Raw genomic sequence first — 18,235 nt, forward strand, 5'->3', positions numbered from 1 at the left:
AGTAGAATGCACATTCTACTTATTTAGAAATTTAGTAAATAGTAGAATGTGTGTTCTAAAAGAAGTAGATGAACATTTTATTTTAGAAATTGTTTTCTACTATACCATTTTGCGTAGAAGACACATTCTACTTTTAGTAGAACGTATTTTCAAATTTTTATTTATCAAATTTTTGAAAAGAAAAAAAACGAGCTTGTGTATCTGAGTGTTTTATTAATTGTTTATATTTTTAATATTTTTTTTATTCACAAAAGTATTTATTTCATTAGTTTTCAGAAATACAAAGGGTAAAAATGAGAAAAATTGGACAAAAATATATTTATACTAAAGGGACAACACCCTTGTTTTTTGTTCTCTATTGGCAATTTTCCCTATAATAATTATATATCAGAAAATGTTTTGAGCCATTACACACAAAATATATTAGACGTCAGAATATAATAAAATTTACTGAGCAATTATGTAATAATTCTTTTTTAAAAATTAACCTGATAATGTACAAATATTAAAATACAATTTTTGTAGCAAATTTGCGTTACAATAAAAAAACATAACACACACTTGTAAAAGAATGAAAATCCGCCCGACCGGACGGGTCATGATCTAGTTTAGATTTAAAACACATCAACAACAACAACAAAATCCAATATAAAAATTGTACAACAACAACAAGATCCAATATAAAAATTGAAGACATCCATAAACCATGTCTCTCTCTCAATTGTCCAAAATTAAAAAAATGAAACATAATTAAGTTATTTCTAAATATTGATATAATATTATAATAATCATGAGAAACCCAATTTTAGAGCTATGTTAGGTTTCTGTAAAACTATAAATTAATAAGAAACTAAGAGATGCTGATCAAACGCACAAACTGAAAATCTTGGTTCAGTTCGGTTAAGCAGATACATTTCTTGGCTTAGATAGCCAATACAAAAGAACCTCAGCACTTTTCTCCCATGAACAATCTAGCATCATATCATGAGCAACACCTTCAATACAAACCGGTTCAACATCATAGAACCTCCCGGTTTCCTTTAGTCCTTCGTCGTCCTGCAAATCCATAACCCATCGTGGTTTAATACAAATACCAAAATTGTAAAACATTCTGGTTCAGGTAGCAAAGAGGGGGTGTTTTGTAGCTCGTACCACTATGAAATCATCTTTGGCACCTAAAACCAAAACTTTTGTCGAATTTTTCTTTGGTTTTGGTACCGGAAGTGATGCGTTTAGCTTTTTGAGATCAAACAATGGCATCCTTGAACTCTCTTTCATCAGATCCTGGTAACTGAAATCGTAAAAAAGAGGACAAAGAACTCAAGAAGATGATTGAGGTTTCGCTTAACATTCAAGGGTACTTATGAGCTAGTTCATATACGTATATTACCGCTGCACAAGGTGATCATCCATGGCTGAAGAAAAGAAGGTTTCCCGACAAAGAGGAATAGATGTCTGAAAACGCTTAGCGGCTAAACTGAGAGTTACCTGCTCAAAAACACAACCAAGAACCAACTTTTTTGTACCAAAATAGAACACGGCAGATTAACCTTTACAAGATCAAAGAGCGGAGAAAGAGTTTACCTTAAAGGCTGCTACGGGTTTAGAAAAGAGATAGCGTAACACTAACCCGCTGAATAAGAAAAATAGTCTCTTACATATATGAACTAAACAAAGAATAAGTTCTCAGAGCCAATAGATACCTATTACCCGAAGGTGGCACCGAACAAACTAGTACAGCCCCTGAAAGGTCTGGATATGCATATGTAGCTCCTGTAATTGAAACGAGTTACCGCGTAGACACCTTTTTTTTACAGCTGCTCCAAGAAAACAACAAGCATTTCTATGAATTAGCCCTTACCTAACGACTTTTTATTTGAGATATTCGCCAAGTAATATTGAACAATGAGCCCTCCAAAAGAATGACCGATAAGAACAGGAGGCGAAGAGCTAAGGTTTGATTCGATGAAGTTCGCAATATCACTTGCGTGCGTCTACTCCACAAACAAGTAAAAAAGACTTGCTGAAAGACTATTCATATTTGTAATGAATAATCAAAGTTTCACGTACCTCAAGTGTTCCAGCAACTGTCCCCAAAGGTTCATCACTTTCACCCTGAAGAACTCAAAGATCACTTTGTCTTAACTAAACATTATAATTGAGATTTTTAAATGAGAAAGGAGTTTCTACCTGACCTAATAAGCTGATGGCATAAGAATCAAACCCAGAAGAAGAGAAGAAAGGTAACCAATGCTCAGCCCAGCACCAAGCTGCGTGGTAGCTTCCATGTACAAAAACCAATGGTGGGTTCTCTTTCTCGCTTCTTCTTTTTTCGTCTTCCTGTTTTCTCTGCTCGATGACCTCCATTTTTAGACCAGACTGAAGCTTATGGTAAAGACGGTTCTGACCCTTCTTCAGCTCATATGTTGTGGAGGATTTGCTGAGAGCTGCCATTGGCTTGAATGTCATTTTGAGAGAGGAGAGGCATGGGAACGAGACAAGAGAAGAAGAAGCCATTATCGTGCGTGAAGCTCGAGCTTTCTCAGACAGAGAGAAAGAACTACCTCTTCACCAAACTTTTTTTTGTCTGAAATTTTACGGTTTTACCCCTCATCGTTTCTGGATATTTGAAGCCAACAAAAAACGAAATATTTAACCAAACCCATATATTTAAATATGAACGGTAAAGTATCTTCGAGATAGTGGCCACTTAAAATAGGCTTCATGTAGGCCCCATAGAAAATTATGTGTCTCTTGATTGAACACTCGTCGATAGATCGATCGCTCGGCCTCAAACCTTAGGAGGATACGCGAGATTCTTCTTCAGTTACATCGTTTTTTCCGATTATGAGCTCGAGTTCTTCGTTGAATCGAACAATATTTTCAAAATATTAGTCTAATGTTTCACATTACTAATAAACAAGAAACTCACTAAATCGTCTGAAGTCATGCTTGTTGATCTTTAAACTTAGTTCTTATAATTTGAAAGTCATGTTTTGTGTTCCTCAGGTGTACCCCTTTCCAGATCATCCATGTCATTGGGAACTTTTGTAGGATATGGTCAGTTTATTCTATGTACCGCTACTTGAATCAGACTGGAGCGCCTGTTGTTCTCTTCCTCTTCTGCTGTCTCATGCCGTCATCCATCATCTTCTTGATACTTCATCATCCATGGAAAGGAAGGGCACTTTCCAATCAACAGGTTGGTTTACTTTGTTATTACCGGCACATATAAAATAATAAGAGTTTGGACTAAACTGTTACTCTCGGGAAACTTTGTTTCTTTCAGATTGTACCTTCTCTTATCAATGGGGTCATCACAGCTCTCTACTTCATCTTGTGGGGACAAGGTCTTAAGCCTTGTGGACCGCTTAGGTATTCAAGAGTTATACTACCATAAAATTATCCTCTATTTTGGCTTCTTTAGAACCGGAAATTTGATATTTTACCCCTGAGTTAGATGGTCCCAGTATAGTAATTTGGTTTTGAACTGTGGTCTTACAATTCTTTCTGCAGTACGCCATTAGAGCTTCATTTTTGTTCATTTGATAAAGTTGTCTTCATTGAAAACTTGGGTTCTCCTTGGTAATTCTCTTTGTATATTATTGGCAGAGCTATCTTGTCAGAGTACTCTGGTGCTGTTTTTGGAGTACTTTCTGGAGTACTATACGTACGAAGAGGCCATGTCTGGCAAAAGGTAAACATTTGTAGTCAAGGTAACCAGTTAGCTAGCATTATTACGTTGTTTATTGTGTTATGTTGTTTATTCATTTGGCATGCATCAGCTCAGTTTTCTCGCAGACAAATTATAGAGCTTTAACTTGTGGAATAGTTTGAACTTTGTAGCATTTTATGATGTTTCCTCTGGCTAATCCCTGTGCAGTGTGCTATGTAAACGAGTAGGACAAACAAATTCTCATATTTCACAAATCGTGTCAGGTAGGTGGCCTTATTGCAATGCTGGTAGCTCTGTTTTTCTTGTCTCAAGGATGGGCGACATCATCTCTCTCTCCGTTTTATATCCTTTTATGCAAGTTCCTCCTCTCTTATAACTATGTAGCTTTGTTTCTCTCTCTTCATCTTGTTTCATTTTTAGCTGTATATGGGTCGTTTACACGTTGGTTTGTTTAACTTAACAACAAACTACCCTCAAAAGATAGTACGGAAATCAAAGAGGAAGAAGTATTGTTAGCACAAGCACTAGGGCTGCTCGGAATGATGATGCCCGTTTTTGCTGGAATCTTATCTGCATTAAGGCGAGTTATTGCGCGGCGTGTTTCTCTTAAGGTAATACTCTCAGATTTTTTCTGTTACGCCAGTCCTATCTCCTTTCATATTTGCTTCCTTTTCGACCAACCAATTATCCGCTTTTACAGAACCAGCGGAAGAAACGACTTCATGCGATAACCATTACTTCTGCAACATGTTTCTTGTTTCCTTTGGCGATGTGGGACCTTGTCATAGTAAGTGATGCTACTATTTTGCAATGAGAAGGCCAGCTCGGGTCACTAATATCTAATTTTAACTTCAGGGGACGTCTTCAGGGAAAACAGTCGAGCTGCCATTTTCTGTGTGGGCTTTCCTTAGCACCATTGCTTTCGGGATCATTCTAATATTCTACGTTGACAATATCGCAGAACAGAGGTTTCCTTTAACCTTTACCACTTCTTTCATCTTTACATTTCATTTACACACACAACAGCTGCTTTTATGTATTACATGTTTTTCTCTTACAGATTGCATATGGTGTTTTCTTCCCCAAGACATTTAATGGTAGCAGGAGCATGCATAATCGTCATGGAGATTGCTTACGAGATGGACTTTTCTCTTCCTGGTTTCATTGTCTGTTGCTTAGTGTTAGGGTTTGGAATATTCGAAGCAACATCTCTAGAACGAAGCAAGAAAGACTCTTCCATAAAATCAGAAGATCAGTCAAACGGAGTCCTTGATAGCGACTTTGATACTTCTCCAATTCTTCCAATATAGGTTAGCTACCAATCCTCACCATGCTAACGACCTCGTACTCTTGAAATGTCATTGTCCATGACAATGTAAATCTTTATTTGTTTTTAACTCGTTCTCTGTCTTTGTACCTTCATCTTTCGTTTTCCTTGGTGGAGCATTTATGATTTTTTTTTTGTTTTGGGGTAGACAGAAGATGTAAGAAAAAAGGTTGTAAGGAAGCAGTTTATAGATCGAAGGACGGATCAGTGAATGGGTCACCATTAGATACTCATGAAAATTGAGATGGTGATATGGACAAATAAAATTTTAGAATCATGAGGAAGGGTTGAGAATGGGGAGAAGAAAATCATGGAAAGCAAAAAGTTAAAGGGAAAGTGATGTGATTGCGAAAATATGGTGAGAACATATGGAAGTGAACGATCCAAAGAATCAGGAGTTGTAAATCAACAGTGGAGAGTAGAAAGGAGAGTACTGCATGAGATGAAAGGCATGAGTCGAGGATGGCAACTTGAGTGGTATCATGAAGAGAAACGGTATTTAGAGGACGTATACGTAAAGAGAAAGTAGTAGGAAAATGAGAGATTTACATTCTATGTCACTTTTTAAGTTTTTTAGGAAAATGAGAGATTTACATTCTATGTCACTTTTTAAGTTTTTATTACAATGTAAGTCATTTATGACTGCTGAGGTACTTTTCTTTAACCAAGATAAAACCAGAAACATCTTGTTTGGTTTTTTTTTCAACGTTAGATTTTCAAATAATAATAAATTGAAACAAATCTTTTTCTCTTTTTCTTTCTCGGTGGAAAATTTGGAAAGTATTCTCCTTTGACTTAGTTGAAAAAAAAACTATTCTCAATACCCTATCAAAATTCTAACTACCCTATTTTTTTCTCATATTTCTCTTCTCCTTCTTACTCTTAATATTATATTATTATCCTACAACTCGCGGTCTCCACGTCTCACCCACAATATCTTCTATTTTTTTTTTAAAAAAGGACCCCACTTTCCTCATAAAATCCTAATTTAATGGGCAAACCTAACAGACGAACCCCACAACAATCAACATCTCTCTTTTCCACAGCTGTCACTCTTGTCTTCTTTCTCCCATCTTGCTCCTTTTTTCTCAGCCACCATCGAACATCTTCTCCCCTTCTTAATAAAATTGGCGATTTTGAAACTTTTTTTAAGTAAATTCATACATTTTTTCACGAAATTTTCATAATAATATACTCCCTCCGTTTCTTAAAGAGTGTCGTTGTGACATTTTTCACACAGATTAAGAAAATTGTTGAAATATATGTAAGTTGTAATTAATTATATCTCTTTGACCAATAGTATTTTAGATAAATAAAATTATTTATAAAATCAATGCAGTTTGCAATTAATTTTCAGCTGAAAGTTAGTATAATTTACACTGGAATTGTAAAGTGACACTCTTTATGTAACAAGAAAATGAGCTCAGAGTGACACTTATTATGAAACAGAGGGAGTACTACTTATATTCTATGTGTTATGAGTAACGAAAAATATAAACGTATTGCTGTAAAAATCTTGAGAGTTTTCAAAGAAAAATGAAAATAATGTTTGAAGAAGATTCTGTATTATTCTCTATTTTTAACACGGTTTTGAAAGAAAAAAACATGAAAATGGTGTTAGACAATAATGTGGGTTGTGTAACACGTTATTTGTTGATTAAAAAGACTTAAAGCGATGAGAAACTAAAGTTTTACGTAAAAATTGAAGTTTTAGGTATATTGTTATCAAAAGGGATGTTTAAGGGCGATTTTGAATATTTCTTCTTATTTTGCATTGTTTTAAACCATAAAAATGCATTACAATAGTGGTAGACAATATTGTGGGTTGTATAACACCCTCTTGGTCAATTAAAAGGGTTAAATCGACAAAAACAAAATTTATAAAGAACTACTGGAACTACTAGTATTACTAAAGTGATGCGTGTATTACTGTATCGACAATGTATCAAAGATCTTGGACAACTTAGATTCTATAAATGGTTAACTAATCATAATTTTATTTTTTTCAGGGAATTCTATGCTTCTCCTATTACAATCATATGTTTTGACAATGGAAGAAGTTACATCAACGATGGGGCTGATATTAAGTGGATCTTGGGAGAAGATCAAATCCACACTCTAGTGATGAAAACATATGTGGAAGAGGTTACATATTCTGAATTGGTCGAGTGTATATGTAGAAAGATTAAGGCAAATGGAGATGGGATGGTGATAATTAGTTACTTTCCATTGGTATTGTATTCAAACAAGCGTGAACAACTAGTACTGCTAGAACTACTATGTGTAATATGGACTACTAGGAACTACTATGTACTACCCTGAACTACCAGAAAACTACTCCGTATTACTATTTGTTATGCATGTTTCTAAGAACCTTAATTTTCTTCTTATTATTTATTTTTTAAAAATGTATCTCGTTTATTATGTGATTATATGTCCATGCATGTGTTTATTTGTCAAAATAGACATAAAATACTCTTAAAATCTCAAGTTGTTAGAAAATTTCTCATTTCAATAGAAAACACCCTTATACTTCCTAGTTGATGTCTTGATGGGAAGGCCATCATGAGATGAATTTCAGAAAACACATATTTTCTGAAATTTTTTTATGCCAATGTGTTATATACAACGTAAAACTGTCTAAATATATTGGTATTACTAATTAGTTTAGTTTAATGACATTGTATTACTAAAAAATGTTATAATTTGCAAAAAATATTACTATGAAGAGTGAAATATTACTACTACTTTGAGTACTACTAAGAGTAAGATAAATATTACTTTAATATTCAAACATGTTTGTTTAATATTATCTTTTACACGTTTTAGACATGTGCAATATATATATATATATATATATATATATATATATATATTTACAATGTGTTACACGATTTAGACATGTGTCTTAAGTTTTTTTTTTTTTTTCATTAAGTGTTGACAATGTTTTTGTCTTAGTAATACCTAATAAATCTAGTAGTACAAATTTTTTTCTTAGGACATGGATTGTCTTGTCTTTAATTAAGCATGAAATTAAAAACCCAATGCTTACATATTTTTTTTTATACTTGTAAATGTTCAACATGAAAATTAAAAATTCAAAGTTTACATATTTTTATCCATAATTTTATAATGTTTACCATAAAACTAAAAACCCAAAGTTGTACTCTTCCAAGATTCCAAATCTCCAACATGTTAGCTCTCCTCCAAGGCTTCAACATCTATTCTCACTAACTCCAAAGTCTGCAACAAACAAAATAATCACTCAACAAAGTCAAAGAACACACTTATACATTCGCTATAAAAACTGTTATGTTAGTGAGTCACTAACAAACAACAATAGCATAACAGAAAACTAAGAGACCACATAGCAACTTAGCTTACCATCAATACGCCTGACTAATTCCTTTAGCTTAACAAAATAAATAAAAATGATGTTTCTGAATGCTGTTTAAAAAGAACTAAGAGACCACATAGCAACTTAGTCAGACACTCCAAACTGCAGTCACACATTCAAATGAGACAGCAACAAGCTAGTCACAGAAAAAAAACTGAGAGAACACAGTTTGTGTTACACAGGCCAAACACAACCATTCACGAGTCAGTGACACATTCACAAGTAATTCACAAGAAGTCAAGAACTTAAAACAGAATATTTACCACATCTTAGCAGACAAAAGGCCATGACTTATGAGTGAATGAATGTCATTAAGGCTAAAATAATACAGGGGTTGCAACATATGCTTAACAAGTCGTTACTTCATGCAAACAGAAAAAGAAAGTCACTCACAGTAAATAGACTGGAGAGTTATCAACTTATCATTCATCTCTTCGACATAAGCAAGGATATCAGGTTGCTTGGGAGGTAACAAGTCTTTTGCTTCCTGCTAATGTTTTTTTAACTGATGCTGATCTTTCGCTTCCTTGATCAGATGACCTGAGAGAACTGATTGGTGAATCCAAGCTCATGTTTGGGATCCAACCAATGAGCCGTATCTGCTCAAGCTCGTCTGCTACTTCAGTCATCGTAGGTCTCATGTCACTGTGAAAGGCTAAGCATCGGAACGCGAGATCAGCCACGCTGTGTATAGACGAGAGAGTCCATTCGTCAAGATTCAGGTCAAGAACCGGGTCTATAATCTCGTCTCTACAACCTGACCCGATTTTGTCAACAGCAAGTGCTGCCAAGTTGATTTCAGTATGCGGTCGAGTGAAATCGACAACTTTCAGTCCTGTAATAATATCAGCAAGAACGATTTTCAACCGGATATTCTCAACCACAATCCTTTCAAACCCACAACAAAATCAATCAAAAATTGGAGAAAAATATACCTTTTTACACAGAGGAGCGAAAAGAGAAGATGGATTTGGGTTGGGGAAATTAAGAAATCAGAGAAAGGAAGGACAAGAGGGATTAAGGGAAGACCGGAGAAGAAGCGATGAATGCGGTGGACTTCATCATCTTCGTCGGTTCTAGGGTTTTCAGAGGAGGAGAGGAGTGGAGATTAGATTTCTAGGGAAAGAAGAAGTTGAGAACGACAGACAAAGGGGGAAAGGATAGCAACGCCCGGGTCATCCGGGTTATAGTGGGTCGGGTCAAATAGTTAGGTTGGATCTTGTAAATACTTGGTTTCATTAAGGGCAATATCGATTTTTACGCCGTTTTTCATTAAAATATAATAAAAATTATAATGTTTTTAATTGGTGGGATAAAATAGAATGAACATGATAGTTACTAGGGCAATCCAGAATAATGTCCGGAAAACTTCTTTTTTAGAAAAAAATTGCAACTTTTGTCTTGTAATCCGTGCTCAGCTATCGTACATGTTTTGTCACAATGTCTTTTTTCCTCCTCGCCCCTGCGCAACAACTCGTCATGTCTCTTCCTTTTGAGTTTTGATTCACACCAACAGCCAAACTCAATCACCCAAGTGCTATAAAATTCCCAAATCCATGATTTGTTAATGGATTTTGACCAAATCATGAATTTTCCTCGAGACTGTTAAAATGGAATCTAGTCCAAGAGAATTTTTCGATTTTGCAGCATTAGTCCCTACCATTTGTTTTAATTTTGTTTCTGCCCCAAATGTTTATGATTTGCAAATAAATACGGTACATTGTTGTAATAATATATGTATGTAGGCATTTGTACATTCCGAAATAAATAAGGTACATATGTATGTAGGCATTTATACATTCTGACATGTACAAACAATTTCACTATCTACGTGTACATGATAAACATGTACAACGATACACATGTACATATGTCAACTTGAGCAATGATTCACATGTACTGAATGAAATTTTAAATACCAGTAAAATCATAACATATCAATGGAGTATGAATCATTTCTTGTGTACGTTGTTATAATGATATATATATATATATATTTAGTCATATGTACACAAAATTTCACTATCCACATGTACAATGATGCTTATGTACACCAGTCAACTTGTAAAAATTTTAATCAAAACCATCTCTTAGGTTTTTGGCCAGAAACATAAATTTTATTTTGCAACTTAACCAGAAGCCCAAATTTGTTCATAGAAATAAAATTGTTTATTTTATAAAAAAATTAAAAAGCACTTCATGCGTTCCAAGAGATAATTTTCGCAATAAAATGTTTATTTTTAACTAAACTTTCAAAAATGAAAAATGATACACTGATATCTTGTATATTTACATTATATACCTGATTAAGTTTTTAGATACATTAGTAATTTACAATTAGTACCGTAAAGTAGCATCAAGGTGTACACATGTTTTTCTCTGTCCATATGTATATGTACACAGGGTTATACATTGCACAAATTAATGATAATTGATATTTTGGATAATTTTTGATTATCTTGTTTTAGTTAATTTAGATTGTACATTTAGATATCTTATAATTTTAATTTAATTTCTACTATCTTAATTTATTTAATTTTTATACACTAAATTCATTCAATTTTAATATCTTATGGTCGTATAATATATTTAATGCATATAGATATCTTATGATTTTAATTTAGTTTTCCCATTTCATTTAGTTAATTTAGCCTTCTTCACTGAATTATTCTCATTTTTCTTCATAATCACCAAACCTTAATTAAGTTTCATGTGTGTATTGATGTCTTGCTATTTTAGTAGTTTTTACCATTTTTAAGTTTATATGAGTCATTTTAGGATACATTTAGATGTTTTGCATTTGACAGGGTATAGAATGTACAACTGAAATTTGGGAGAAAGAAATAGATCTTTCTGTACAATTGAAAGTTTATGGTCCAAAGTGAAAACAATTTTAATTCAGAGGACCAGTTGTGGGAAAAGATCAGAATTGGCCATTGATGTCCCCACGATCTGAAAATTACACTATGATCACCTTTCTTTTTGGTGATCTGAAAATATAGCTGGAGACTTCGAAAACAAAAAAAATGTTTCCAGGTTCTTTATTTTTTTAATGATGAAGAAGAAGGAAAGAGAGGTGATGGCCATTAATGTTCTGGAGCTTTTTCTTGATCACCAAAAAAAAATAGGGTCCACCAACTAATTTGTGGTTGTGTATCTCTTTTTTTTAAGTGGTCTTGTTTTAGTTAGTAATCCCAAGGAAAAGTAAGTAAAAGTTAGAAAAAGTGTCCATGTAGTGTAAAGTGACTCAGAGTGTTATTACAAAGTAGAAATGTGACATATAGTGTACAATATTGTAACACCCCCGAACCGTTTTTAGACATCGGTCAGCCAGCCAGACAATAATTAAAAAAAAATCATGCCCAAAAGACCTTCCTCTGCTCGGTCCAGAAATGTTACAACGGGTTAAGAATAGATTATCCAAGTCACAAAATAAGATTAAGCAACCCAGATTATCCATTTAAAACTCGTTTCCTCTAATCTTCGGTCTTAGGCTTTGCAACCCGTTCCGAGTGATAGAGTTGTGTTAGGTTGGACTAACCTAATATCAAATTCAACACGTTTCAAATATAAAACATACTTTATATCTTATATATATTATATTGAGTTCACAAGCCCAAAATATTATACACATGGTCCATGGACGCAGCCGAAAGTAAAACATACATTGATATAACTTTAAACGAATCTTTAGCAAAAGATGTCCAATCTACACCAGCTCCTACAGTTCCGCGAGCGCTAAGGTCTTTACTACTGGTTACCTGCAAGAATGGTGAGGAATGAGCAAACTAATTTCACTCAGTGAGCCAGGGTTCCCAATCTAGCATATACAACTACCCGTTATCCCAAACCCAACCCCAAACACAAGCAAGACAGGTAGTTCAACAATTAATAACAAAGCATTAAAGCAGTAAACAATAAATCAAATGCATATATATAATCTTAGGGTCCAACAGAATCATTCTTTCTCCATACAAGGGACACCGGCAATCCCTTCACTATTACACCACAAAGTCGTAGGTGCTCGGGAATTCGCCCGGTCACGGTCCTCAATGGGAATTGCCGTGCCCCGGTCCTCTATCGGACACGCCGGGGGCTGTCACATCTACGTGTGACACTCGGCCTTGGTGATCAAGCCAAGTTAAACCGAACCCACCACTTTCCGGACCACGACCGGCTTAGTGGTATCATTTGAGCAAGCAATGATCTGCAACTACTAGAACCACTACGAGGTTCTAACACAACAGTACCAACACGAGGTACGTATATACCAACAACATACAATAAACACACAATTATAATAACCCGAGTGCTTAGACTAGTCTTGCTATCTACTTAGCACAGACATCGTCGCAAGCCCCAGAACAACAAACTGACATCTAGACCAGTCCGGCTTTCATCGCTCAGGAACCGTCTCCGATGTCAGAAACCTGTATTAAAAATTGTTAACAAACAATTAACCGTGACTCACAGTCATTAACCGAAGTGGCTTGACTCTTTAATTCCGGAAGCTGACCAAACCTTTTTTATCCACTCCAAAACTTCGTCTTGGTTCCGTATCGATAATCATGCGATCTTGCTTCTCTTGACAACTCTCTAAAAGTATTTCTCTTATTTTTTTATCTCTTGTTTTCTCTTTTCTTTCTTTTCTCTTGTTTCTTTTCTTCTCTTTTTCTCCTTTGGTCACGTTGAGATGATGAGGAAATGGAAGAGCTGACCTTCCTTTTATAGTGGAACCAGGTGAATAGGTTTGTGACAGCTGCCCCACCATTTCTCTTTTGATGACCACGTTTCATCATGTCTAAGCTAAATCTTCCTCTCCATAATGGCCACGTGAATATGTGATTCCACTAATGCATCTGCCTGTGACACTTCACTCACAATTTTAACTAATCATCTCCTTCTCTCCTTATTCCCCAGGTAGCTATCAACTCTTAATTTGCCTCCCCTCCAACATGAGCACGTGGTGATGACTAAGCCAAACTGAAGATGATTCACTCCTCTTCCTTTTTTTTTTTGGCCACGTTGATTGTAACCAAACCATAAGAAATATAAAATATTTCTTTGTCTCTTCCTCCCTTTTAATCATATGATTAATCAATCCAAACTTAGTGACAAAAACTCCATATATTTTTGTCTTCACAAAAATTTATTTACGAGAAATAAATTACGAACTCATAATAAATTTCCAAAATAAATTATTTGAATTATTTATTTAAAAATAATTCTTTTCATGAAGACGGGGTATTACATCCTCTTCCCCTTATAAGAATTCGTCCTCGAATTCTCTAAGGTTTCGATGATTCCCCTTCTTCCATCACTACATCTTTATGGAAGAACTCTGGATGCGACACTTTGGATCTCGACTCATCCTCCCAGGTCACGACCACACGTTTCGTTTTCCCCAAAAAACTTGGATTTGAGAAATCTCTCGGTTCTTTAACTTTCGTATCCGACGTTCACCTATTCGGATCGGTCCCTCTGGATATGTGAGGTTTGTTTGCAGGTTTTCGATTTGCTCTGTCTCAATAGCATTAGGATCATAGATATGCTTTCGCAGCATTGATACGTGAAACACCGGATGTATCCGCATCTCTTCAGGTAGGTTTAGACGGTAAGCTACTTCTCCGATTTGTTCTGTAATCTGGTAAGGCCCGATGAATCTTACCGCTAGTTTCCCGACCTTCCCAAATCGATCCTTTCCTTTCTAAGGTGATACTTTCAGATAAACCCAATCACCAATACTAAATACCACTTCTCGTCTTGATTGATCGGCGTATTTCTTTTGTCTATCCTGAGCTTTCTTCATATTGGCTTGAATGATCTCTACCTTTTTCATCGTCTCTTCTACAACTGCGGGTCCGAACTCTCTTCTCTCTCCAACTTCGGTCCAGCATAAAGGCGTTTTGCATGGCCGACCATAAAGCGCTTCATATGGTGCCATACCTATGCTAGAATGATTTATGTTGTTGTAGGAGAATTCAATTAATGGTAAATGTTTCTCCCAGCTTTCCGCCCAATCTAAAATACACATTCGCATCATATCTTCTATGGTGCGAATGGTCCTCTCGGTTTGGCCGTCTGTCTCAGGATGATACGCGGTGCTAATGAACAACTGGGTCCCCAAATGCTCTTGTAACGCCTTCCAAAAATTTGAGGTAAATCTAGGATCTCGATCGGAAACTATATCTGTTGGCACACCATGCAACTTCACAATCTGGTCTACATACATCTCTGCCAATACTTCTACTTTATCGGTCTCCTTCATAGGTAACAAGTGCGCCACTTTCGTCAATCTGTCGACAATCACCCATATTGCATTATTTGATCTTCCTTGAGCCGTGGGTAATCCAGTAATGAAATCCATAGATATGGAATCCCATTTCCACTGAGGTATTGGTAAGCTTTGTAACAACTCTCCTGGAATTTGATGCTCAATCTTGACTTGTTGATAGGTCTGGCACTGAGCCACCCATCGCGCCACTGATTTCTTCATTCCTGGCCAATGATAATATCTTCAGATATCTCTGTACATCTTCGTACTCCCAGGGTGGATACTAAGTAACGAGTGATGCGCCCATTTCAAAATCTCATCTCGTAACCCTTCTCCCAGAGGTATTAAGATCTTGCCATTAAGTAGAAGTGTACCATCAGCCGCCACATGATAGCCACTTTGGTTTTGACCTTCTTGATTCTTGACTTCCTCGATGATTCTTTTTAACTTTTCATCGCGTTGTTGCTCCTGTTTGATCCGTGCAAGTAAACTCGCCTGGGTTACTGCACTCATACCCAATGGATCACTTGGCTCTCCTTCGACGGCCCATAATGTCATCAGCTTGAGCTCACTTGATAACGCTTCCACTTCTTGTCCAACATCGGACGCCAACTTCCTACGACTTAGTGCATCTGCGACTACATTAGCTTTGCCGGGGTGATATCGAATCTTCAGGTCGTAGTCTGCTACAAACTCCATCAATCGCCTTTGTCGGAGGTTCAGATCAGGTTATGTGAATAAGTACTTGAGACTTTTATGATCCGTGAATACTTCCACGACTTCACCATACAAGTAGGACCTCCAAATTCTTAACGCAAACACCACTGCCGCCATTTCTAAGTCATGGGTTGGGTAGTTCTCTTCGTGCTTCCTGAGTTGACTTGATGCATAAGCAATGACTTTGCCTTCCTGCATCAGCACACAACCCAATCCAACCCTAGAGGCATCTGCGTACATTGTATAAGGTTTACCTTGTTCAGGTAATGCCAATACCGGTGTTGTGGTCAAAGATTTCTTCAATCCTTGAAATGCTTCGTCTGTTTCATTTCCCCATATGAATGGAACTCCTTTTCCAGTCAACTTCGTCATAGGCTTCGCGATCGATGAAAAGTCCTTGACGAACTTTCGATAGTACCCGGCCAACCCAAGGAAACTTCTTACCTCGGTTACCGTAGTTTGCCTTGGCCATTCTTCAATGGATCTCACCTTTTCTGAATCTACAGATACTCCTTCTCCAGACACTCGGTGTGATAACCCGCCCTTAGGGGTAAAATGGTCGAGATCGACAAAGTTGGAGTTTGGAGCCAAGCTTTTGGGAATCAAAGGATGAGGAGGAATGTTGAGTTTTGATCATTTCAAACTCAACATGGTTCAGAGAAAATAGAAGATTGGTCGAGCATCAACTTGGTGGTCGAATTGCGGGCGACAACGATGGATCGAGAAGTTTCAAAGTACGAGATGGTCGAAGAATTGATCGTGAGTGAAACATGAGTCAGATAAGCTGCTCTACCATTTTTAGAAGTGTCTTAGATTGATCAGACGGTCGTTTTGGAAGCATCACATTTTTGGAAGGTTGACGGTTTAGAAGCTCGACGTTTTTGAAGACCGACGTTTCTTCATCACGAAGTTTTCTCGGAAAATCTTCGTATATTATTCTGGAGACATTATAAGTCGGAAGCAGGACGGGAAGTAAGCAGGATGGGAAGCAAGCACGACGGGATCGAAGCACGACGGGAAAACCCAAAGTTGGCCGAAAACCCTAATTTCGGTATTGCGGAATTTCTAAGGGAAGCCGGAGGCTTGGGAAATATTTTTATTCAAGATCAGGATTCCTATGGAGATTATTAAAAGTATTCAGAGCATCAGAACGGGAGCGGAAAAATATTCAAGATTGATCGCGGGTCGAAAATTTACCAGAAGGACCGAAACCGCACAAATGGACCGAGAAGCTCGAGGTGGCTTGATCTAAGTGATCAGGACGTGATGTCTATCCATTAACCAGCTGAGTGTCTACACAAGCTCGAGGTGTCGCCGTGCATGAAGCCAGAATATTCAGCTTGACACCCAGAAGCACGACATGTCGCCGTATCTGCAACCTGCGCATGCTGATCGACACCAAGAGGCTCGTGTGTCGCGATGCAAGCACTCCATCCATGATGAACGCCATCTGGACTGGGATGTGTCTCTCTGCATGTGACTGAGTCATGCAGCAATACATGTGGAGCACGAGGTGTCGCCGCGCATGCAACCGGAAGCATGCGGGACGACACACAGGCGCTCGGGTGGTGCAATCTCACTGGTTGGTGTATCCTATATATACCCAACCCCCTCCTTCGTTTTCATTCATTCTCCACACACCAAAAATCACTCCAAAACGTTCCTAGAGAGAGAGAGAGATAGTAGAAAAAGAAAGCAAGAGGTTTCGAGTTGTTTTGAGAGTTCTAGAGCATTTTCGAGGTCCGAAACTCTGCCGAGAAGTTCTGAAGTATTATCCAGCAGCTAGAGAAGGTTCTGTCCAAATCAATTCGTCCAAGCAAGTCATATTCTCTGGTGATCAAGTGGAGGTGCTGTCCAAGGTCAGTTCAGATCCATGGGTTCAAATCAGTCGAAGATTTGGAGCTCGATACTCTGCGAAAGTCCGAAGAAATCGTCCAGCAGCTAGGGGAGGTTCTGCTCGAGTTGAGTTCTGTCCATACCAGTATCAGGGGAGGTTCTGTCCAAGTCAAGATCAGTCCAGTCCAGTCCATTCAAGATGTGAAGGTTGGGTTTTGGCTAAGTCCTCTCCGATCAACCAGCTGCTTATCGGCAAAGAACACTGTGAGTTGGCTTGTTTGAATTCCACTTGGAATTTAGGATAGTTTTGTGAGTTGGCTTGTTTGAATTCCACTTGGAATTTAGGATAGTTCTGTGAGTTGGCTTGTTTGAATTCCACTTGGAATTTAGGATAGTTTTGTGAGTTGGCTTGTTTGAATTCCACTTGGAATTTAGGATAGTTCTGTGAGTTGGCTTGGTTGAATTCCACTTGGAATTTAGGATAGTTCTGTGAGTTGGCTTGTTTGAATTCCACTTGGAATTTAGGATAGTTCTGTGAGTTGGTTTTGTTTGAGTTCCACTTGGAACTTAGGTTAGATCGAGTATGCATATAGATTATAGATTAGAATGATCACACTATTGCATGGTAGAGTCCTTAGGGTTATTTTAGTATTGAATTGGACTCAGCTTGGCACGGGCTAAGCTGAGATGAACGGAATTAAGACTGAGTTAATAACCTGACTAGGACTAGGGCTAGGGTGCATCATGTTTTCTATTCTTGCTTGGTTATCTGGTTGAGTGCAGGTTCCCGTTATCTTTAAAGATAGTTTCATAGCAGGAGGCTTAACTATCTGGGTAACGGTTTGATTGAGTAGTTGCTTGATAGATTAGATGCTTGCTTGTTTATTTATGCTTGTTGAGGTTAGTCAGCTCTTGGTAAGGGAGTGACTAACCGGTTGATTTGATTAACATTGATATTGTTATTTAGTTTATTATATGTTACTACTCGGGGTCCTAAGCCATGTAGGC

The 18,235-nt window shown here is 37.0% G+C and overlaps 2 protein-coding genes across 5 annotated transcripts; one reads left to right on the forward strand and one right to left on the reverse strand.

The window, feature by feature from the left end:
* Positions 1-858: 858 nt before the first annotated feature.
* On the reverse strand, positions 859-2,607 carry LOC108829698 (uncharacterized). Its single transcript, XM_018603303.2, has 8 exons — positions 2,191-2,607; positions 2,071-2,115; positions 1,862-1,994; positions 1,704-1,773; positions 1,585-1,633; positions 1,391-1,488; positions 1,153-1,291; positions 859-1,056 (listed from the first exon to the last, which is right to left on the reverse strand). Exons 1-8 carry the CDS (start codon positions 2,515-2,517, stop codon positions 901-903), a joined length of 1,017 nt encoding a protein of 338 aa, XP_018458805.2. The 5' UTR covers positions 2,518-2,607; the 3' UTR covers positions 859-900.
* A 142-nt stretch (positions 2,608-2,749) lies between these two features.
* On the forward strand, positions 2,750-5,698 carry LOC108851739 (uncharacterized). Of its 4 annotated transcripts, XM_056990699.1 has the most exons (10): positions 2,767-2,826; positions 3,010-3,202; positions 3,290-3,375; positions 3,613-3,697; positions 3,940-4,018; positions 4,148-4,287; positions 4,377-4,463; positions 4,532-4,644; positions 4,737-4,986; positions 5,152-5,698. In XM_056990699.1, exons 2-9 carry the CDS (start codon positions 3,074-3,076, stop codon positions 4,984-4,986), a joined length of 969 nt encoding a protein of 322 aa, XP_056846679.1. In that variant the 5' UTR covers positions 2,767-2,826; positions 3,010-3,073; the 3' UTR covers positions 5,152-5,698. The 4 variants fall into 4 exon arrangements, with proteins under 4 accessions (XP_056846680.1, XP_018480707.1, XP_056846678.1 ...); XM_056990700.1 differs by having other exon boundaries at positions 2,750-3,202; positions 5,156-5,698; XM_018625205.2 differs by having other exon boundaries at positions 2,751-3,202.
* The last annotated feature ends 12,537 nt before the right edge of the window (positions 5,699-18,235 follow it).

This window comes from Raphanus sativus, chromosome 7 (assembly GCF_000801105.2).
Source record: "Raphanus sativus cultivar WK10039 chromosome 7, ASM80110v3, whole genome shotgun sequence".
NCBI classification, from domain to species: domain Eukaryota; kingdom Viridiplantae; phylum Streptophyta; class Magnoliopsida; order Brassicales; family Brassicaceae; genus Raphanus; species Raphanus sativus.